Below are 23,873 nucleotides of genomic sequence, written 5' to 3' on the forward strand. Positions count from 1 at the left end.
TCATGGAAATTTCCCAAGGCATAAAGTCTTCAGGGAAGCAAGGAGGTTAGGGGGCACCAGCGCCCGGTTCTGAGAACCCCTCCCTTCATGCACGCTCCATGGCTTACCACGTCAGATGACGATTCAAAGTGGAGCCAGGCACACCGAGCCAGGCACACTAGTGTCAATGCCGCAACACCGAGCCAGGTGCACTAGTGTCGATGCCGCGGCACCGAGCCAGGTGCACTAGTGTCAATGCCGCGGCACTGAGTCAGGAGCAATAGTGTCAATGCCGTGGCACTGAGCCAGGTGCACTAGTGTCGATGCCGCAGCACTGAGCCAGACGCACTAGTGTCGATGCCGCGGCACTGAGCTATACACCAGATTGCTCTGGTGTTGTGGCAATTTGATCGGTGAATGGGACAGATGCACTAGTGCTGATGTAGCTGTACAATGAATGACCAGGCACACTAGCACTTGCCTGGCCCCTGCACCTCATGGGATACCCCTGTAGAAAAGCAGGCAGTGCGATCCCTTGACGTTTCGCCCAGAGCTTATGCGGGGGAGGCAGCTTTAATTGATGGTCAGGGCTCCAATGGCCTGAATCAGCTCCCACATCGACTGCCTTGCCCCCTGCAAAACACCGCCCACGCTCCCTCACCCCCGCCCACCCCGATCATCCTCACGCTCCTGCGCTCTGACTGGCCTCAACAGGGTTTCCGAGGGCGGGGTCTGGGCCCCCCAGCTGCAGCCGTTTCGGCACAGGAGGGTCCCCCTTGCTGGAAAGCATGACGCGTGGCGGCCGCTACGTCAGCCCGGCAGCTCACAGACGTGAGGCTGTATTCACTCCCCTTTCCTCACAGCCCCGCCCCTGGAACAGAGCTCCGTAAGGATTAAACCGACACGAGGGAAGCTCCCTGGCCGAGTGACAGGCATCAGATCCCAGAGTCTCAGTTAGCTACAGCCTGCTTCCTGCTGCACTGGCCTGGAAAGACAGGAAGTGACCGGATCGTTCCTATCTCTGCTGGTGTGAGCCACTGATGTTGCCAACCAGAGGCAGGTGTGGGCTCGGGCAAACTGACCCAGCAAATTGCTTCACCTGGGCTAGCGAGGCATCGGCAGATTTAACTGGAGGGCCCCTCACAACAAAGCAGGTGCTTCAGCCAAGAGCAGGAAAGCCACATTTGCACCGGAACCATGACCTCTGAGCAGCCACAGGGATGGAGACGAAATGGAGGGCCGCAAAATGCCGTGCCTCTTCTTTGTGCAGTTGTTTTGCACTCGGGATGGTAAATAACGGTTAATTGAATAGTCGATTCACCTCATGAGCTCTTATTGGTTACTCAACTATTCTATAGTCCCGTGAGCTCTGGCCCCGCTCCTGAGGAGCCCACAGCCACCCTGTGCTGCTGCTTCTGTACCAGAGGCAGCAGCACGGCGTGCCAGGCAGGAGCTGGTCCATGAGGGGAGCCAGTTTAAAACCAGCTCCCCTCGTGGACCGGCTGCCTGTCCCCCGTGCAACAGCCGGGGTGGTAGCAGCCCTTGTCCGGGGCAGAGGGAGGGGTGAACTGCCGGACCTGGCAGAGCCAGAACTGAGCTTGGCAGCTTGCCCACATGGCTCCTAATACACTTTAAATGGAGAGCCGCAGCTGGAGTAGGCCCCGGATCCGGTGCAGGCCAGGACTGAGCTGGGCAGCTGGCCAGCCTGCTAAAACACTTACTGGCCAGGGTGGGGGGAAATGCATGTAGTCAAAAGCATTAACCTATAGGCTCTTGCTTATCAATTAATTGGCTAATCAACTACATTCTCACATCCCTATTTTGCACTACAATAAAGCAGCTCAAGATGGAGTCATTGGTGCTCACAGTTTCTTTAATTCAAGCCATTCTGGGCCTGATTTTCTGCGTTCCATCTGTACTAGGGATGTAAGTGGCTAGTACTACCTGATAAGCGTAAGATGAGGCGCAGCAGTCGGACCCAGCCCGAGTGAAGAGAGCATGAGTCCCCACTCTCCCTGGTTCCCCGCTGCACCTCTGCCTTTTAAATATAGCGAGAGCCCCGCAGAGCCCTGGCTACATTTAAAAGGCAGAGGTGCAGCCGGTATAGCGAGCGCTCCTCCCTTATCGACTAATCGAGTAGTCCAGGGTGGCCAACCCGTTACAGACAAAAAACCAAAATAGTGGTGGATACAGCGCAAAGAGCCAAGGGGAAAAAGTTGTTGAGCCAAAAAAAAAAAAAAAAAAAAAGCCCCAGCCGCCACCCTTTTAAGAGAAGAGCAGGCATTGTCCTTTTAAGGCGGCCATTTTGAAGTCTGCACAGAACGCAGTGACTCTGGCTCTGCCCCTTTCACAACCTCGAGACGTGAATGCAGAAGCTGCAATTTTTTCTTTGAAGAGCTGCATGCAGCGGGTTGGCCACTCCTGGAGTAGTCCATGGAAAATCCATCGGCTACTCGATGAGCCGATTGGTTGAAATTTAACATCTCTAATCCGTACTACAGCGAAGAGAGTGTAAGATGCTCCCAATCCTTTTAAAACCATTTTGCACTGACGTAAGCAATTACCCAAAGTGTAAGGCAATGGGGAATCATGCCCTGTGGGCTCACTCTGGCCATCCAGCCTGTCCTCCTACTTTATCCCTCTATCTGGTTATAATCCACGTTGGAAACATGCACTATAAAGAATCCTCGAGGCCACATGGAAAGCTAATTTCACCCCAGAGCCCAACATGTTGTCCCCCCTGCCAATCAGCATGTTCAAAACAGAGACAGATGTTGCCACATCTGTGCTATCTTCCACAAAACTGTCAACCCTGGCGTGCATCTTTGCTGCACTGATGAATGCCAGCGGGATCGGGAGAAAATTCACGCAAAGGGCAGCTTCCAACTGTCACTTTGCACAAGGACATCCTAATTTAATACCAGCCAATGGCGTGGCACAGAAAAGAGAAGGTTCCTGGTTAAACCAATGGCATGGTCCCCAGGTGGAAAGAGCATTTGCTGCCCCATGCATGGGTGCAGCGCCATGAACACGCTCTTACATTAATCTAGAATCATGCAGCAGAATTCCCCATTTCAGGCAAGTAGCATCTACTGGACACCCTCATCTAGCTGCTAAATGTGAACTTGTTTTAAAAACCAAACTCTTCTAGCATTTCTGATTCCAAAGCCAGTCTTTCAAATGTATTCCTATGACCACGTGTGCCTGAGGCTGCAGCCAGCCTGGAACCATAACTTTAAGAGAAATGGGAGCTTTGGGCGTTGACTCTGAACCCTAGTGATGGCAACATTAGCATCCCTAACACTTTTGCTTCTGCTCATTGAAAGGAGAAATGCCTTGTGCTTACATGAGGGACTATTTGCAGCCATGAGTTGCTGTGGTTTTCAGACAAGGGGCTGAGCTGTCAAGCTTAAACAAATTTCCAGTTATGTCAAGTAACACTACCTGAGGATCTGGCCCTTCTGTGTATCCTGGCGGTGCTTGTTCCCAGTGTGTTTGCTTTAGAGCATAACTTCCTATCTGTAAAATTCGACAGAAGCCTCCCCCAACCCAAATATATAGCTGAGACCATGTGTCTGTTCCCTGCTAGGACCCTGACCCTGCAAGGAGATCTATGCAGTTGTTTCCCTGTGACTGTGCAGAGTTCAGCTGACTTCAGTGGGCCCCATATCCGGGGCAGCATCTGCCCATGGGGCTGTAAACACTCTGCTCACAGACCCACTGCAGGGTCAGGTCCCTCATTTGCAGCTCAGAGCTAGAGATTTTCCCTGTGTATATTTCAGCTGCTCTGTGCCACCCATGAATTGCGAACGTCACTTGGCAAAATGTCAGCTTCCTACCTGGCACCAGCCGTTACAGATTAAAATAAATCAATGGGATAAGATTATTGCGCTATTAATTTCAACCATGGGCCAAATCTTTGTCAGTATTGGGCACCTGCAGCCCTCACTGGCTCCCGGGAATGCTGTGTGTGGCCAGCAGATACTCAGGGTTTCTGAGGGTTTGATCTATTATTAAATAATACAAATTAAATTAAAGAAAGCAATAGCAGCATTTCCCCAGAGGCTCTCTCCCCTGTAATTTCAGGGCATCTTGTTCTCCCGCCAAAAGATATGAGTAACTTCCATCAAGTCAATTGGGAGTGAGTGTGGGCTAGTGGATATATCCTTGGACCTGAAGACGTAGGTTCTCTCCGCTTTCACCAGCTTTCTGGGGGTGTGACTAGACTACAGGGTTTTGTCGACAAAAGTGGACTTTTGTCGACAAAACTATACCTGTGTCTACACTGCCGCTGAGTTCTGTCAACATAACATCGACAGAACTCAGCATTTTTGTCAACGGCGGTAAACCTCATTCTACGAGGAATAACGCCTTTTTTTCGACAGAGTTCTGTCGACAGAAGGTGTTATTGCATCTACACTGTCCTTTGTGTCTACACTGTCATGTCGAAAAAGCAGCTTGCTTTGTCGACAGAACTGGATGTAGTCTAGACGTTCTTTGTCGATAGAAGCTTTGTCGACAGTATCTGTTGACAAAACTTCTGTCGACAAAAGCCTGTCGTCTAGATGTACCCTGGGTGACAGTGGATGAACTGGACTCTGTCTCTGTTTTTTTTTTAATCTCAAAAATTGGGATGCTGATGTTTTACCTCCTTCTGAGTGTATCTACACTGCTCCATCACTCAAAATAAGATACGCAATTTGAGCTACACAAATTGCCTCTCTTATTTCGATGCTATTTCAAAATAATATAGTTTGTCATTTGGCGTTGTCTACAGGCCGCCAAATTTCAAAATAAAGCTCTGTTCCGAAATGTCCCTTGCACCTCATAGAATAAGGATTACAGGGACGCCGGAATAGAGTGCCCAAAATAACGGGCTTGCTGGGAAGACCCGGGATAGCTATTTCGGGATACTCCGGTACCCCGAATAGCATTGAGGTATAGACATAGCCTCTGAGAGCTACACAGGAGCAGAACTAGGTATTTTTCTTATTGTTGATGACCCTTATTGTAACCTGGGCAAATGTACTGTGGTTAGACTGGACAGGAGAGAACCAGAATCTTTGCCCACCAGCCAGCTGCCTGCAATCATGTAAAAGAGCGACTCCGTTACATTTAATCTAGGCATGCACCGGGCCAGACTCGTCCCTGCCGTAACGCCACCGGCTCCAGAGACATTCGTACAGGGACAGATTTGTTCCATTGATCTTACAGAGAGAAGCGACAGATCCCGGGAGCGAGACTGACAGTCACACGGAGGTGGAGGGTGCCCGTTAAGCCGCCTTGAGTGGCAGCTGTAGCCTGAAGCAGAGGCCAGCGCAGGAAGATTAATATGCATCCTTCAGAGGGTCATTACTGTAATTGGATCAAAGTATTTGCAAAGCACCGGAAAGGGCCTTGACAAGTTTGAAAATCATTGCAAGCAGCCTTACCTCTCCGAGCCCTTAATGAGGCCTTCTGGCCTCACCTAGCTGGTCATATTTCTTCCTACAGCTACTGACGGAGGGTTAAAGTGAATTCCAATAAATCCAGGGGCCAGGGCAAAGAGGAACTGTCCTTTCAGCACCAAGCATTCACTCTCTCTGTCTCCGGGCTAAGGGCTTTGTCTACCAGGCCTTCACCCTTCTAAGAGAACTCAGAAGTGCCCACCATGTACACTTTGATGATCTTGCATTCCCATTCTCCAGCAATAGGTCAGCTGCAAGACAGTTATTTTCCCTGTGGTAGCAAGAGCCTGGCAGGTCTAAATATTGATCCAGCTGTCAGAACTGGCTCACTGATGCATGCATTCTCTAATCTGCTTTGCCATTCAGCTAAGAATCCACTTTTAAGCTAATGTAGCCATCAGAATACATGCCCTGGCATGTTGCGTTAGGCTGTGCTGTGTGATGTGGGATTTTATGTTTCAGTTCGTTAATGCTTGTATCGCATTCGGAATCTATAAAGTCGGGTTTGGGGTCTATGAGAACAGACTAGAACAGAACAGAACAAGGACTATGTTGTTTGCTACTATTCAAGCTACAAATAGGAGGTGATGGGCAAAGCCAACAAGGTTTGTTCATAAAATTCAATGCACATCGTAAAGTTCACAACTTCAGATCATAAAGCAGAGCTTAATAATAATAAAACAATAATAAAAACATTTCTAGGCACGTCTACACAACAGGGCTGGACTCGAAATAATCTACACAACTTGATCTATGCTACTTGTGTAGCTGAAGTCAAAAGAGCTTATTTCGACTTTTGGCGCAGTCTACACGGCCGTTATTTCAAAATAGAGACTTCTTCCCTGAGGGTATGTCTACACTAGCCCCCTAGATCGCTCTAGTGAGGCTAATGAGGGCTAACGAAATTGCAAATGAAGCATGGGATTTAAATATCCCGCGCTTGATTTGCATGTTCACGGCTAGTCGCCATTTTAGAAATGGACTAGGCCGAAGTAACAGCCTGCGTCTACACACAGCAGTGAAACGGGATTCCAAAATAAAGCCCTAACTCGAATGAGCTGGTGTTCCTCCTGCAATGAGGTTTCTATACCAACTGAACATTATTCCAAAATAATGCTGCTGTGTAGACATAGCCCTATGGAGCTCTTCATTGCTAGTTCTCAAGCACTGGAAAGGGATTGCTCAATATTATTATTGCCATATTGCAGACAGGGGAGCTGAGACACAGAGCAGCAACACAAGCTGGCCATGATCACCCCAGTGAGGGGTGATTAGATAACTAATATCCTCGTTTCAGCCTCAGATCTCAATGTACCTTTTTTCAGCAGGTGGAGGGACAAAGATCAATGTTCACATCACACTCCCTGTCCATATCTGACCAGTTTGTGTGGAAAGATTGGTCAGAGCTCTTTTTATCCACACCTCATGACTCCTCCTCGGTATGTTCACAACCAACCAGACCTGGCTTTTATAAACATTTCTCTGTCTCCTGGGACATTAGCCTGGATTTGTCTTCCACTATTATGAAAGATGCATTTAATGCCTGCGACGAAAGAAAAAAAAAGGTTGATTCTGTTGGTTTTTTTCTTTTCACCTTCGTAGAATTGTGTTCCAGCCTAAGGTACCGTGGAACCGTTGTGCGTATGAGTATGTGATGTTGCCCCCTAGTGGCTGGTCCAAAAACAAGATAAGGGGCACGCTGTCCTAAAGGAACCCAGAGTTCTCTTCTTTAGCTCGCCTGCTAGAGGCGTGTGGTTTTGCAGCTAAAAAAACAGGAGGTCTAGTCCCAGATGTGCTTGTGTGAGAGATTTTAGAGCCAACCTGACCCAGTCCTGATTTGTGGCTCTGGGCTGAAACTGTGAAATTCAGGGATGTGCTGGAAAACAAGGTGAAATTCAGGAGTATCAATTGCGTTTTCTGGAACCTCAAACCGAAAGCGTGTAAATGAAGGGGGGGCCCTGGGGAGGGGGAAACTAAAACACCCAGAGGAGAAGTGACTCTTCTAAGCCTTCACAGCCAGTTGGTGCGAGGAATCCAACCCAGGGCTCTATAGCTTTAGGACTTCCTGGCTCCTAGACGGCACTGACTTTCCCGATGATCCGCATGGCCATTCTATTCCTGGGATCTAGCTCATACCAGTGTTGGCTCCCCTGCTCTGTTCAGCTTATAAGCAAGTCAAAGTTAAGCTGCAAAAGCTCATACATGGACCAGGTCTTCCTCAAAGCTGGGGGGAGTCAGAATCTGAGGATTTGGTTCAGCCCAAAAGAGGAGGTGAGCTGTGACACCCTGCTTGGCCTCGGAGCGACCCTAAAGTCCAGAGCTGTAGGACCCAGGGATCTGGTTGCAATGTAACAACTGCACTGTTGTCACTGATCATACAGGGGATGGCATTTGGTTTGGAAACACAGAGGCTGGTTCTAGACTGGCAACTTTTTCCGCAAAAGCACCTGCTCTTGCGGAAAAACTTGCCAGCTGTCTACACTGGCCGCTTGAATTTCCGCAAGAACACTGACGATCTCATGTAAGATTGTCAGTGTTCTTGCGGAAATACTGTGCTGCTCCTGCTCGGGCAAAAGCCCTCTTGTGCAAATCATTTGCGCAAGAGGGCCAGTGTAGACAGCACTGTACTGTTTTGCGCAAAAAAGCCCCGATGGCTAAAATGGCGATAGGGGATTTTTTGCGCAAAACCGCTTCTAGATTGGCACGGACGCTTTTCCGCAAAAAGTGCTTTTGCGGAAAAGCGTCCATGCCAATCTAGATGCGCTTTTCCGAAAATGCTTTTAACAGAAAACTTTTCCGTTAAAAGCATTTCCGGAAAATCGTGCCAGTGTAGACGTAGCCAGAGACTCTTTGGTTGCTGCTAGAAGGGGTGAGGGATATCTCAGTGGTTTGAGCATAGGCCTGCTAAACCCAGCGTGGTGAGTTCAATCCTTGCAGAGGCTATTTGGGGCAAAAATTCATCAGGGATGGTACTTGGTCCTGCTGTGAAGGCAGGGGACTGGACTCAATGACCTTTCAAGGTCCCTTTCAGTTCTAGGAGGTAGGCAATCTCCATTAATTTGTAGAATGGGAACCAGGGTCTGGATTTCTGAGCCTCCATGTAAATACACTCAAAGAGCTTGAGCATTAGCAAGTAGAGACAAGGCCTGCGTGCTCACACACATCCCACTGAATCTGACCAGACTCCCTGTGCTGGTACTGGTGTGGGTGTTGGCATGAATGAAAGTGGCTTGCTGCTAAATAGAAATACATGGAAGTGGCAGGAGTTTCTACTGGAGTCTGAGCCCCTGGAGACTTTTGCCCACATGTGAGATGGAGAAAGAGATAGAGCACCCCCCTGTTCCCCTGTGCTCAGCACCTTCCAGGATCGGGGCCTCAGGCTGCCATAAATTGCCTTAGCTATGAATTGCACTGGCTACTGAGCTGTGAGAGGCTGAGGGTGGGGCTGAAGTTTTCTCCCTGTGCCCTTTTCTCCAGCGCTGAATGGCCAGGCCTGGCAGCAGTGGGGGCTGTGACCCAGCGCTCACAACCAACACACAGAGACCATTGAAACGCAGTCTGCAGTGGATTACACATTCCCGGCACATACCAGGTAAACCACACAGGCAACAAAGAGCTCCGAGCAAGACGCCGACGGCCAATGCAGCCTGCACCAGACCTCGCAAACACTCTGCACCTCCCTTTCCCCTCCTGGAACCTCCTCCCTCCCCGCTTCTGCCCTGATCAGCCAGGCTGTGACAGGCGAGTCAGCGCCGCGGCCCCAGAACGTAACCAGCTGGCCTGGTTCTGCTGAAATGCCCGCCACAAGGGAGGGGGAACCACTCCACTGACCCCTCCGGGACACCAAGAAAGTGGGAGGAAAAGGAGACTGTGCCTCAAAGTAACAGGCACCGGACACACACAGTCTCAGGAGCACATGCCTGCACGCTCACCTGTGCACATATCCACCTAGCCACATAGCACACCTGGACACATGCATGCGCAGATGTGCATGCCCCCACATACACTTAAACTCTCCTGCACACAGGGCCTTGCACAGATACCCATATATGCACACTAGCGTGCACACACAAATTCACACACCTCCGTGACCATGCGCTACCACACTGGCTTCCATAGGCCTGCATGCACCCCATCCCTGGAGAGCCAGGTTTGCACACACAGATGCACACACAGACCCCTCCTGGGGTCTGCAGCTACCCACAGACACGCACCCCCGCACACTCTTGCACACCTGCCTCCTTACACAGGCACACCTCCCGCCAGACACGTGCACCTCCGCCGACGTGCAAGGACACAAGCACTGGCCAATGTGCCCTCTTCCATGCCGTCACAGTGCACTGCCACAGCCTTTAATCATTGGGAACCCACCAGTGAGCACGGCCCATTCACAGGAGACACCCTCCCCTCCATCTTTCCCTTCCAGGGAAGGTTTCCAGGCCTTCTCCAATGTAAGGATGGGAGCTAATGTATTACTTCCTTCACGGAGCCCCTCCTCACTGAGCCGTCTGGCATCGAGCAGCAAAAGGGGGGCGTGACCTGTAGCCATGGCAACCCTTCATGGGCCCCATTAAGCGGGTGCAAAAGGAAACCCGAGGCCCGAATGCACGAGGCTTCCCATGTGCCTCCTAAAAACCATCCCTTCCACCGTGTCCCGCTCCAGGATGAGGCTCAGGGCCGGGGGGGGGGGAGTTTCCCAGCTTCCTGCTGACACAAAGGTGGCATGGGACTGAGAAGCCGGGCTCCCAAGGGAGGGCCTGGCATGGGGCTGTGGGCTGGGACGAGCCAGCCAGCTGGCTAACCAGCCAAGAACCAGCGGGGCTGGAGTGGGCGGCACAGCCCAGGACAGGAGCTGAGGGGCCAAGCTGGCATGAGGAAGAGAAGTGGAGATTCCCTCGCTCGCTGACTTGGAGGGAAGCCGGGGGAGACAGGCTTAGCCCCTATGAAACCTTCTCCATCTCCACTTTCCCCTCTGCCTGGTGCCATGGTACATTGGGCAGGCAGCCAAGGCCCTGGATTGAGCAGCACCTGCCCTAGGAAAGGCGATAGAGAAAACCCAACTTCTTGTGGGCCATTCCCAGCCCCGGGGACGAGGCTGGCTCCTGCGGGCTAGCTAACCAGGGGCTGACTGAGCCCAGGCTGGGGACGGTGCCCTTCTTGCCCATATCTGTGAGTAGGGCTCGATACCACACAGCCCAACCGGGCACTGCGGCTCCCCTGACCGGCAGCACCTGCTCTTGGCAGCGCTGGGGTAGCGCAGCTGGGCTGGATGTAAGCAAGACAGGATGGTTGTGGCCAGATCTTTACCTGGACCAACTTCTGTCGGTGACCGAGACAAGCTTTCGAGCACCACCGAGCTGGCAAAAGCTCTGGGCAAGCTCGAAACCATCAGTCTGCCCTGCAGAAGACGGGCTAAGCAAAGTCCTTAACTCAGCCACTTTGTCTCACTGTGGCAGCATCAGTGTCCTTCTGAATGCAGGGATGGTTTTGAACTACAGCAGGCCGGAGGGGGGAGAGGGGGAATAATTTTCGCAGTGAGGCCACTTCATGAATTTTGGTACGTTGGTCACAGACCAGATCTGGGCCCCTTAGAAGGGGTGGGGCTTTGGGCAGAAGGGGTGGGGCTGGCAGCTACAGAGAGAAAGTGAGAGAATGCATGTGAGTGTGAGAGACACTGTGTCTGAGAGACAAACTTTGTGACACCGATTGAGTGTGTGTAGCACAGAGAGTGGGACAGCGCGTGTGTTTGTGTGTGTGTATAAGAGGTAGTGTGGCACAGACTGGGTGTGTGTGACAGTGACACAGAGCATGTGTATTCTGGATGCTGCTGGGTACATTTCTGAGAGAAGCCACACACAGTCTCTTTAAAAGTCTCAGAGGGTTAGTCTGTGACTTTAAAAACAATGAGTGATCCTATGGCACCTTAGAGACTAACAAATATATATATATTCAGATACACAGTGCTTTTTTTGTGTCGGTACTGCCCATAAACAGTACCACACCTCTAGACGCAGTACCGGCACCTCCAGTCAGAGCTCAACAATCTTTCCCCTGGAGTACGGGTGGAGTACCGGCACTTTTTCTTTTCTTTTTTTTTTTTAAACAGAAAAAGCACTCTCTTTCTCTTTCTCTCTCTCTCTCTCTATATATATATATAAACACACACACACATATAGTATCACAAGCTTTCGTGGGCAAAACCCACTTACTCAGATGAGATGATCTTCCCTCTTTGCAAGCACGGAAATCTTAGAAACAGGGTACTGCCTCTTAAGTCAGGCACTCCTCCGAGTCGCTTACCATCCAGGCTTCAGACTGAAGCAGATGTGTTCTTGGTCTCTCTGTCCCCGATCCCTGCTCTGCAGAGATGGGGGACAGAGGTGGGGAACACCCCAGCACCCCCTCTCTCCTCTCTGCACCGCTAGCAGGAGAATTGTGGGAGCGGTTGGTCTGCAGGATGGAGCAAGGTGGGGAGGGGCAGTTGAACACACACTGTTGTAAGTATGCACCTTTGCTGATCAGCTGGGTGGGCTGGAGAGAAATGTGTGGCAAGCCAAACTGATTTGGTCCCCTGCCCTTGCGCTAGCAGCATGGGAGTGGAATTTGAGAGATCTGGGTTCAAATCCCAGGCGTGTCATCAACTTGCTGCACAGCCTTCCGTTAATCATGCAGTTTGGCTCCTCCTAGGTCTTTGGGTGCATAATTGGCATGGCGATCAATAGGAGTGAGGTGCCTCTAAACACCTTTGAGGAGCTAGGCTCTGTCCCTTAGTTCCTCACCTGTTGTGAGGATGGATTTAGTGCACGAGCCTCTGCAGCCTGAACTGAAAACCAGCTGGCTCTCAGCTCAGTCTGTAGAGTACACGTAGTCTCTCTCTCTCTCTGTGAGTGATCTAAGTGCCACAACATGAGACAGTGACCTGCACTGGAGGTGTGTGGGTTACACTTGTTTAGAAAACTGCATAAGCACCTCTCTGTATTGTGTAAGGGGGAAAGCTGTGTGATTGTGGGGGACTTTGTTTTGGAAGGAGAATATTGTGGCTATTGTTGGTTTCTCCTCACTGTCCTCCAGCTCAGAAATGGCCTTACATGTCACACACGTGCACAAACACAAACAAACCTGTCCCAAAGTTAAGCCCTAATAGTGAAAAAATCCATGAGGAGGTGTGAGAATGGAAACAATTATGTAACATTAAGTGGTGTATTCCCTGCTGCAAACAATTATGCAACATTAAGTGGTGTATTCCCTGCTGCACCTGACACTAACAGCCAGAACAGAACCTGGCACCTCAGGGCACCTGCCTCTACCTCTTGAGCTAAAAGCCAGCAAGTGTTTAGCTAATGCTGTTGAGCACGTCCATTTGGTCTCTCTGTAAGCGGTCTCTGTGCCACTACGTAGGACAGTCAACCTCCCCCAGTAGGTGTGTGGGTTACACTCTCACTGCAAGACCCATAGCATGGGGGTTTTCTAGCAAAGCACCCAGCATCGAGCTGACCCTGCTCCCACTCCCCCTTGCCATCCGGGGCTTAAATCCAAGCCTCTCATGACACAGCAGAAAGTTCTGGGAAGGGGGGGTTGAATTTGAGGCTGACGACATGCCACGAATGCCATACATAACGCATGCCAAGTTAGACAGCTTCAAGATACGCCTGCTTTTCCTTTGGAGACGCCATAGCCCGTATTTGCTAGGCTGACAGGCCTGTCTTGAAAACACAGGCTCACTTCCGAGAGCCCAGCAGAACCTTTCCCATGCCTCTCACGGCGGACCTGTTGCATTCCTTGATACCCTGGTCCCCACCTCTCCTCTGCTAATGGATCCCAAGCCTCACCCACTGCATTCCCCGCTGTTCCCATTTTGGGGCTCTGCCCAGTTCTGTTGATGCACCCCATCCACAGCTGCACAACCTCTGGCTGCCATACCATGCAAGGCTTTGCAAGGTACCTCAATTCTCCTTTGGAACACCTGCTCTTATTCCAGTCCCGGGCTCCCACACAGCGCCCCACCCACAGATTAGGAATACAAATCTGAACTTAATCTAGGTTCCATGTTCAAGGCCCCAGTGAGGAGTCCTGACCAGTATCTCAGAAGATATACATTTCCGAACCAGAACAGATTGACGCTCCATCTGCTCTGGCAGCCGCATAAAACACCTAGTTCTACAATACTGTGCCAGATTTCTTCCTGACTCCCAGCCCTGGAGCCTGTGGGTTTGACCTTTTTACCCTAGCTAGCCTAGCTGTGCGGCTGTCCTCTTTCCTCTAAAAGCCTAATATTAGCTCACTAGAGGGTCCTTTGTAAAAGATACGATCTGCATTCCAAAGCATGTATAGGTCACAGGCTTAAGTACTGGCACAGAGCGTCTTCCTCACGGAAAGGTTATAGTGTCCTTGAGCTAAAGCCAAGCATTCCTAAAGCACCTTTCCTTCAAGGACGTCACAGCACGTTACAAACGTTTACTGAGCCTGCCAGCTCTCCTGTGCAATAGCTATTAGCATGCCACACACAGGCTCTGGAAACAGAGGCATAGGAAAGTCAGGGCTTCATCCTGCCTCCCTTTCTTACACCCAACAGGGATTTACTCCCTGAGAAGTCAGATTACCAATGTAAGGTGGGCAGAATCGATCCTTAAATGACTTGTCCAGTCTCCAAGTATCAGTCCACACTACACTCATATGTTGTACGCAGCACTCCTGCGCCATGTCTACACTACATGGAAGACGGATGCTACTGCGGTCGATTTTGCAGAGTTCGATTTAGTAGGTCTAGTGAAGACCCACTAAATCAAACTCAGAGGGTGCCCTCATCGGTGCCAGTACTGCTGCTCCTCACGAGGAGTAAGGGAAGCTGAAGGGAGCCTCCTGCTATGTGGATGGTGTGGAAACTCAATGTAAGTTACGTTGACTTCAGCTACATAATTAACGTATCTGGAGCTGCACAGGATGAAGTTTAATAAGGACAAATGCAAAGTGCTCCACTTAGGAAGGAACAATCAGTCTCATACATATAGAACGGGAAGCGACTGTCTAGGAAGGAGTACTGCTGAAAGGAATCTAGGGGTCATAGTGGACCACAAGCTAAATATGAGTTAACAGTGTGAAGCTGCTGCAAAAAAAGGAAACACGAGTCTGGGCTGCATTAATAGGGCTGCTGTGAGCAAGACACGAGAAGTCATTCTTCCGCTCTACTCTGCTGATTAGGTCTCACTTGGAGTATTGTGTCCAGTTCTGGGCACCACACTTGAAGAAAGATGTGGAGAAATTGGAGAAGGTCCAGAGAAGAGCAACAAGAATGATGAAAGGTCTAGAGAACATGACCTATGAAGGAAGACTGAAAGAACTGGGATTGTTTAGTTTGGAAAGGAGAAGACTGAGAGGGGACATGATAGCGATTCTCAGGTATCTAAAAGGGTGTCACAAGGAGGAGGGAGAAAAATTGTTCTCCTTGGCCTCTGATGACAGGACAAGAAGCAATGGGCTTAAACTGCAGCAAGGGAGGTTTGGGTTGGACATTAGGAAAAAGTTCCTAACTGACTGGATGGTTAAACACTGGAATAAGTTGCCTAGGGAGGTTGTGGTATCTCCATCTCTAGAGATATTTTAGAGCAGGTTAAATAGACATCTGTCAGGGATGGTCTATGGGTCTTGCCGTGAGGGCTGGGGACTGGACTTGTTGACTTCTCGAGGTCCCTTCCAGTTCTAGTGTTCTATGATTCTGTGATTAATTCGACCTTCAGCTGTTGTGTGGACCAGGCCCTGCTGTCCAGTCTCCTGCTGTTCCCTGAATGCTTTCAGCCCTCTGATACTTTGGCCAGGGGAGTGTAAGCACCAGCCATTTCCTGCTCCCCTCACCAGCTCTGCAGCTGTGGAGGTGAAGGCACTAAAAAGGAGGAGCAAGAGGGAGGTGGAAAGTAACCCCCCAGAATGCAGACGACAACGGACAACATCCGTGATGACTCCATCCATCAGCCCCCTGTGTCCCGCGTCAGAAAGCAGGAGAGAGAAGAACCGGCCTCGGTTTCAATGTGAACAGTGCTGTTAAGCAGCTAATAATTACTTCAGATGAATGCCTCTGGAATAAAGCCAGCCAAGCCCAAATCATTCCACAACTTCAGCTTTCAATTTACCCAGCTGTTGCCAAGCTCATTAATCATACTCACTGCACCAAACACAACACAAATTAGCGTGTGATCTTCCCCCCTCTCCTGCTTCAAGTGAAAGCCTGAGGCCCCCAGGGGGAGCGGGTGTTGGCGGGTGGCGGAGGGGGGACTAGTGGGCCTCGAAGACAGTCAGCCAAATGGGCTAGGATTAATAAATCAAAAATCCATTATTAATAATGCACACTTAAATATCTATCTAAATGCAAATGAACAAACCCGGGGATTCTTTGTATGTTATTTAAAGTGCCCTGCCTAACAACTCCATCTTGGGGAGGCAGATACACAGATGACAACTGTCCGCTCTAATTGCAATTTTACGCTTCAACCCTCCCTGGCTCGTGCATTGTAAGTGGCCTTTAAAGGGCCACTGCCTGTGCCTGGCTGCACTTGAGAGCTCAGGTGGCTGCTGCCATCAGCAAGGACTCTGGCCTGGAGATTGCTTTGATTTTTCAGGAGAGAATGCAGTGGGACCTGCCAAGTCACACGTCTGCAGGTGTAAATCAGAAAGAGGACTGGCTGTGGGCGCGCTTGGGATAGCGAGAATCAAGTGAGGTGGATTTCTTTGAACACTGGGCAAAGATGTAAACCTAGCATCTGCCAGATAGATAATCATTCCCTTCTACCTGTTTATCTATTCCCTTCTATCTGTCTATCCATCCCCATCTACCCCCCCTATCTATCTATCCATCCCCATCCACCCCTTCTATCTATCTGTCTATCCCTCCCCATCCACCCCTTCTATCTATCTATCCCCATCCACCCCTTCTATCTATCTATCTATCTATCTATCTATCTATCTATCTATCTATCCCCCCACACATTCTCTATCTATGCATCTATCCATCCATCTATCTATCCCCACACACACTATCTATCTAACGTTACAAAGACACACTCAAGGCCTCCCTGAAGTCGTTCGGAATTGATACAAACACCTGGGAATCACTGGCACACAACCGCCCTGCCTGGCGCAGTATCATTCACAAGGGATGCCAAGCTTTTGAAACAAGGCGCATCTCTGAAGCACAACACAAGTGCGTGCTGCGCAAGTCTAAAGCTACCAGCGCAACGATTGCAATGTCTACACATGTCTGCCCGACATGTTCCAGGACATTTGGTGCCCGAATTGGCCTGATAAGTCATCTTCGGACACACTGTATCCAATCTCAAAGCACTTAGTGGTGTTGAGGTCTTCATCGACTACGATGGACGAACATCTATCTATCTATCTATCTATCTATCTATCTATCTATCTATCTATCTATCTATCTATCTATCTATCTATCTATCTCTATGCACACTATGGGTATGTCTAGACTACATGCCTCTGCCAACAGAGGCATGTAAATTAGACAATGCAACATAGTCAATGAAGCGGGGATTTAAATATCCCCTGCTTCATTAAAATAAAAATTGCCGCCATGCTGTGCCGGCTCAGCTGATCGTCGGCACAGCGCAGCAGTCAAGATGCGGATCAGTCGACAGGGAATGCCTTTGTCGGCTGCTCCCTTATGCCTCATGAAACGAGGTTTACAGGAGTGATCAACAAAGGCGTTCCCTGTTGACCGATCCGCGTCTTGACTGCCGCGCTGTGCCAATGATCAGCTGAGCCGGCACAGCGCGGTGGCCATTTTTATTTTAATGAAGCCGGGATATTTAAATCCCCGCTTCATTGACTATATCAGGTAGTCTAATTTACATGCCTCTGCCGGCAGAGACATATAGTCTCGACATACCCTATCTGCCTCCATGCACCCTTTTTCTTTCTTTCTTTGTATGAAAGACGAGGTGGGTGGGGTAATAACTTTTATTGGACCAACTGACATTGAAGAAAGAGGCAAGCTTTCAAGCTCCACCGAGCTCTTCTTCAGGTCTAGGAAAGGTCTATCCACTGTCACCACACAGTTCAGCTGTACTGCAAATCCTATCGATACCAATTGCTGGATTTCTCCTTCCCCCTCTATTATTGTCCTGATGTGCCGGGTGCTCGGCACCCCTCCGAATCATGGTTTAATACTCCCTTTTCACTCTGCTTCATTACTCGCCCATGACTAGAGCATCTCAGGGAGGTAGATGCCGGCTGGAGAGTGAATGTGTTAACTCCTCCTGCCCAAGAGCAGTTCCCAGGCACTTTTCTCATGGCGCTATCGCCCCGAAGTCACTGAGAGGCGGTGCATGAACCGGGAGCAGAAGTGGGCCCTGAGTGTTTGTGTAATCCCCACACCAGCTGGGTGAGGTGCATTGAGCCCCCCTAAGAAAAGGGAGAGTGGAGGCTGCTCCAAAGCCTTCACTGAGCACCAGCTGGCTCCTGGCTCATAAGGTTAGAGGTTCTGAGGTCCCAGGTTTGGTTCTTCCCGCAGACACCCCAGGTCATGGCAATGTTGAAAGCAAAACTCTTCCCCAAACTGAGCCCACGGGCTGTCAGTCAATGATCAATAATGCCCCTAAAAGAAGCAATCACACAGGGCACTGCCTTCCCAGGATGCTCAGATATCCCTGGTTCCAGAGCCAAATTAGTCCTCTCCATCTCCCAAGAGAGCCCCGCTGAGTGTTCCATTTACTAGTTAATCACCTATGGAACTCCTTGCCAGAGGATGTGGTGAAGGCGAGAACTTTAACAGGGTTCAAAAAAGAGCTAGATAGATTCATGGAGGTTAGGCCCATCAATGGCTATTAGCCAGGATGGGTAGGGAAGGTGTCCCTAGCCGCTGTTTCTCTGGAAGTGGGTGACAGGAGAGGGATCACATGAGGATTACCTGTTGTGATTCCCTCCCTCTGGGGCACCTGGAATTGGCCACTGTTGGCAGACAGGAAACTGGGCTGGATGGACCTTTGCTCTGGCCGTTCTTATGTTCTTTCTCTCTCGCTAGTTAATTTATCTAATCTAAATACCCACGAGGCCAAATGACTGACCAAGTGCAGCCATTTTATCTGCTACAATTGCCATGAACATCTGACCCACTCTGGATGATTTGGCTAACTTGGACTGGCGAATGATTAAATCACACACTGCTTGAATCTCGGGCGCTGTACGGAGCCACTAAGTATTCTTGGTACGCGGACAACTCCAGTCCACGCAGCAGACTCAATTTCAGGATTGTCCTTTCCTTTTCAACCCTTCTTCACCTTGATCAAAAACACAGTGAAAGCACTGGGCTGCACAGTGACTGATTAACCCCGTTGGTGCTGCTGCCGCTAACGAGATCAGATACCTAACGAGGGAAGTAGTCACCTGAGGCCACAAAACTATTGTATTCATTAGCAGAGCCAAAGATACAATGCGGGAGGCCTCGCTCAAACCACACCATTGGCAGAAACAGCTGTCCAAGCCCTGAGCAGTCCAGGGATCCAGAGGAAGTTTGGGGGGAAAGGTCCATCCTGATGCCCGCCAGAGGACATGGGTTACTTGGATCAGCGTCCTACTGCAAACACAAACGGCAGCACGCCAGCCTGAAAGCGTTCCGCAGGCAGCTTCGCAGCTCCCTCTGCCAGACACAACTAGCACTGGGACTCCCCCAGCGGAGTACGCAGCTGCAGTCTGCTTGGAGAGCGTTTCACTAGTTTCGATTTAAAATGCGGGTGGATGGAAACATAACACACCAGAGCCTGGGAAACAGTCTTCCAGCAGGATGGGCAACCAATCTGTCTGAGGCTCTGGAACAGACCGCTGGCAAGACAGCCCCCCACGTCGGCACCTGGTGCCTGCTTAGCTCTGAGCGAAGGACACGTCCTCTGGTGTGGCGAAGTGTTGAGCATTTCAGAGTGAAAACGCCGCTAGCATGCAAGCTGGCCAGAGACAGGGCAGGCGGTAGAAGAAGCTGCTCTGGTCTGATCACTTTGTGGACAGCGATCTTGCATGGACCAGGGAGACAGACCCCGACAGGCTCTCTGAGATGACAGTACCGCCTGGAACGCTGCTCCTGTCTCAGATCCCCGTGGCTTCAGCACCATCCCTGCGATAAATTCCATTTTTAGCCCTGCCTCAGCTCTTTCCTGTTCTAATCCGTGGCCCACTCACATGAGCCTGTAGGTCAGTTAGGGCCTGTCTACACAGCAGGGCAAAAGTCAAATTAAACTACGCAGCCTCAGCTACGTCAATTGTATGGCTGAAGTCGAAATAGCTTCATTCGGCTTTTGGCGCTGTCTGTGTAACCCACACACCTAGTATAGTTCATAGTCCTGTGCAGTGGCACTGGGATCTTGTGCTTATCTATCACAGCATTAGATAAGAACAAAAGACCTCGATGGCATGGGGCCAGCTGGCTTTTAGCTCAGCGAGTAGAGACTCCTACACTAAACTCCAGAGGTCCTGGGTTCAACTCCACCCAGTGGCGGTTACATCTGCACAGCAGGAAGCAGAAGGCTCTTCCTCCAACTTCCCTTACTCCTTGGCTATGTCTACACTGGTGGCATCTTGCACAAGGGTTCTTGTGCAAGAAAACATCCACACTGCCATGGGCGAGCTGTGCTTTTGTGCAAGAGCATCCATGGCAGTGTGGACGCTCCCTTGCGCAAGAAAGCTCCGATGCCCATTTTAGTCATAGGGCTTTCTTGTGCAAGAAATCTCTGCCGAGCGTCCACACTGCCCTCTTGCACAAGAGCTCCTGCACAAGAGGGCTTACACCTGTTAGAAAAGAGCATAGCTCTTGCGCAAGAAGCCCTCTCTTACCACGCCGTACTGCAAATCTTCTTGCGCAAGAGCCGGTGGGCAGTGTGGATGCTCTGCGGACCCTTGTGCAAGAATGGGCATACTTGCGCAAGAAGCCGCGAGTGTAGACGTAGCCCTTGTGCAATGAGGAGTAGGGCGATGGGAGTCGGAGTAAGAAGTCCTGAAGCCTGATGCTATTTTGAAAATAACGGCTTGTCGTGGAGACGTGCTCTTCGTTATTTCAAAATGATGCTGATGGGGGACTCTTCGAGAACTAACGCAGCAGCTGCAGTGACGCAGCCTTTTCCAGGACCAGCAGCACCCGGCCGTTCTGGCCTCTCATTGCGCCAAGCCCACAGGTTGTATTGCTAGCCCACCGGGCACGGGTTCAATCCACATTGGCCCTCCTGTCTCCTCCCATCGGGGCTCCACAATGCTCTGGTTTTGCTCAGCAGAGTAAGGGGACGAAGGGGAACAGCCTGCTCAGCATGGAGAGCAGCTGCAACTCTCAGGTTAGTATTCCCACTCTGCGAGCAGGGGAGAGAGATCTAGGCTCCAGCCCATCCCTAAATATATGGAGCTATACCTCCCTCCTAGAGCTGGAAGGGACTTTGAGAGATCATTGAGTCCAGTCCCCTGCCTTCACAGCAGCACCAAGTGCCGTCCCTGGCAAATTCTCCTCAAATGGCCCACTCAAGAATTGAGTTCACTACTGTGGGTTTAGCGGGCCAATGCTTAAACCCCTCCCCCACCACTTGCAAGACATAGGAAGAGGGGCAGAAGGCACCTTCCTCTGTAGCATGGGGCACAGATCACAGCTGGAGGACTCTCTGCATCTCGGGGTCTTCAAACTATTTGAAGGCTTCAATATCTGAGATCTAGGTGAGAGGATTATTCTAAGAGGGGCGGGTGAGATTCTGTGGCCTGCACTGTGCAGGGGGTCAGACTAGATGATCATAATGGTCCCTTCTGACCTTCAAGTCTATGAGTCTATGAGGTGAACAGGGGTGAAGGAAACTCATCCCACCCCGCTGCAAGATGGAGCAGGCAAGAACTGTGTCTCTGAAGGACCGATCCTTTCCGGAGCTCCTCCTGGGACACGGCTCCCCGATCAGGGCTGAGCGAGGTGGCTCAGTCTAGCCCCTAGCAAACAACGTGTCCAGTCGCACCTGAGCAAGTGCCAAGTGACTCCTGCACACACTCACGACCGTGCTGCACTGTCGGCATGGTACCCGTGTGGCGGCCTCCCAAATGGCTGTCCTCGTATATTGGAGCAACCTTCCGTATTGCCCATGAAGCCGGGAGGCACACTGGGGCGATTTCACTGACAGGGACCACACCTGAAGGCATCGCCGCAGAAGGCATCACCGGGTTCATCGGATACAGCCTGTGTATTTGGTTGTGCTAATCATCATCCAAAGTGTAACAGAGGCTGCAAATGCAGCTACATAAAAGTGACTTAACGGGGGAAGATCAGAATTGTTTATAAGATGATGATGATGATTATGAATAATAATAAATAATAATAATGAATTACAAAGCATTGTGCCAAGTTCACGAGAACCCAAGGAGTGAAACCCAACAGGAAATGAAGCCAACTGCCCCCCAGACTGAGTGCAAAAATAAGCCAAAGACGTGGGAAAAGTGATGATACATGGGAAGCTTCTGATCCTTTCTGGGTTTGTTCACAGCCCCAGACTTTTTTTTCCACCATCTACATCTTATGAGAAAGATTCTCTGGCTGACTCCTCCTCTCCCAAACTGCCAGCCCCGATTTCCTGTGACAACAACCGGCTTTTCACGTATCTGATCACCAACTCATCCCGACACCTGAAGAGACTCCTGGACAGAGCTACAGATCACACCGGACCAGACCAATCACATCCCACCGGACCAGGCCAATCACATCCCACCGGACCAGGCCAATGCACCACCTACTTCCATCTGTTGAGCATGAATTTCCAAAGTGAACCCAACTCTGGACTTTTCCGGTGCCCAGCTTGCAAGGACTTTCCGAGGGGTCGAGCACCTACAACGTTACCTGAATTCAATGATTGCAGCAGGTGCCCTACCCCTCTGAAAAGCGGGGTGCAACATTCTTCATCCTGGATACCCCCAAAATAGAGGCACCCCACATCTGAGGCCACTTTTGCAAAATTATGGCTAGCACCCAAAGCTCCCTTGGCAAGTGCAACCTCCCTCTCTCGGGGAGAAAGATCACGCCTTCCTTTGCCAAGGAAGCTGAGACGAAGACAGATGCAGGATGAGAGCCAGGGGCTGAGACAGTGTCACATCATCGGTTGCCTCCTGAAACAGACACACACCTCCACCAAACCCGGACGCTAATGTCCTCCAGAGGGGAGGAGAACAAAGCAAAACCAGCTGGACTTACACATCGGCCTCGTCCCACAGGATGCAGGTCTGGTTGGTGGTTCCCTGGAAGGAAGAGAAGAAAGGGGTGGGAAGGGAAAGAAAAGGAGGTGAGAGCTGTGTGGCCAACAAGGCATCTATAGAATTGGCCAGTCCTAGACCTGTACCCCCTGCACGGCCTTCTTCCTCGGTGGCTTATGGGGCAGGGGAAAAGTGGACTGTACCACTCCCCAGTGACCACTCTAGCAATAATCAGCGTAGCAAGCAGGAAGTTTGGCTCAGTATCTGATGGATCCTCCCTTTCTTCTCAGAATCCCACCAGACTCCCCTTGGCTGGAGCCATGGGGCTGTCTGTCCTCGGCGGGCTGTCCTGCTCTTGCTGAGCTTTGCCACTAGAAGAAGGCCCCCGTGTCTGCTCCGTGTCTTGATCCTGGGAGAGAACCTCAGGGCCACGAGCCTCATCGGAGCCCCAGGGAAACGGAAGCCCAGAGAGGCTGCGACTTGCCTTGTCCCACTCCTGGGACAAGACCCCCTGTCTCCCGAGTCCTGGTACCATGCACTAGGGGTTACGTTCCCTGCCTTTTGGGTTTGAGAAGGGGGGGTCCCTCTAGCGTGTTACCGAGGAGACAGGAAACCAATGCCACCCTGACTTCACTCTGCCAGTTCTGAGACCCGCAAGCCTGGGCCAGGGACATTAAAGGGTCTGGTGGTGATGTTCCCCCGCCCCCCAACCCCGAGAGACCTGCTGGGCATCGGGCTATTGTAGACACACACAGCAAGAGCAAACCTCCTGATGCCTTACGTTGTACAGGTGGGAGAACTCCACCTCCAGGGGCGTGAGCAGGGAGCGGGGAGACGGCTTCACGGTCACAGAGATGACTTTGGAGTTCAGCACCGTGGCGTTCCTGGGGAAGAGACGCAAACCGGCCCTTTACGGGGGTGGTTCCACGGAGACCGTCCGCCTAGGCTGCCTGGAACAGGCCCTGGCTAGGCCAAGAGCTGTAGGCTAGGAATAGAATCGGCCCCTTCCGTGTAGAGCTGGCATTCAGGGCACTTCCCGCCGTCAGAGCCCGCCCTGCCACTGATCTGCACTGAACTCGCTCGCGGAGCCGCCCTTTACCCAATCAACTCCCTGGCGCTGATGCGAGGGGCTGCCCTAGCACCAGTGACCCCCAGATCTCACTGCACCTTGCAGAATCCGCTCGCCTTCCCCCCGGCCTGGGTAGCGGCACCGCCCTCAGGTGACCGATGGAAAACTCAAGCGAGAAGGGG

The 23,873-nt window shown here is 51.0% G+C and overlaps 1 protein-coding gene across 9 annotated transcripts in view; it reads right to left on the reverse strand.

Annotated features, from left to right (window-relative positions):
* The window catches only part of ADGRB1 (adhesion G protein-coupled receptor B1), a 423,364-nt gene that overhangs the window by 127,542 nt on the left and 271,949 nt on the right, over positions 1-23,873 (reverse strand). For all 9 annotated transcript variants that reach the window (XM_075920015.2, XM_075920016.2, XM_075920018.2 and 6 more), the window contains 2 exons: positions 23,404-23,506; positions 22,624-22,667 (listed from right to left, as the gene is read on the reverse strand). In XM_075920015.2, coding sequence (XP_075776130.2) covers positions 22,624-22,667; positions 23,404-23,506 — 147 coding nt within the window. The remainder of the gene's footprint in view (positions 1-22,623; positions 22,668-23,403; positions 23,507-23,873) is intronic.

Source organism: Pelodiscus sinensis, chromosome 2, assembly GCF_052426305.1.
Source record: "Pelodiscus sinensis isolate ZL-2025 chromosome 2, ASM5242630v1, whole genome shotgun sequence".
Classification (NCBI taxonomy): domain Eukaryota; kingdom Metazoa; phylum Chordata; order Testudines; family Trionychidae; genus Pelodiscus; species Pelodiscus sinensis.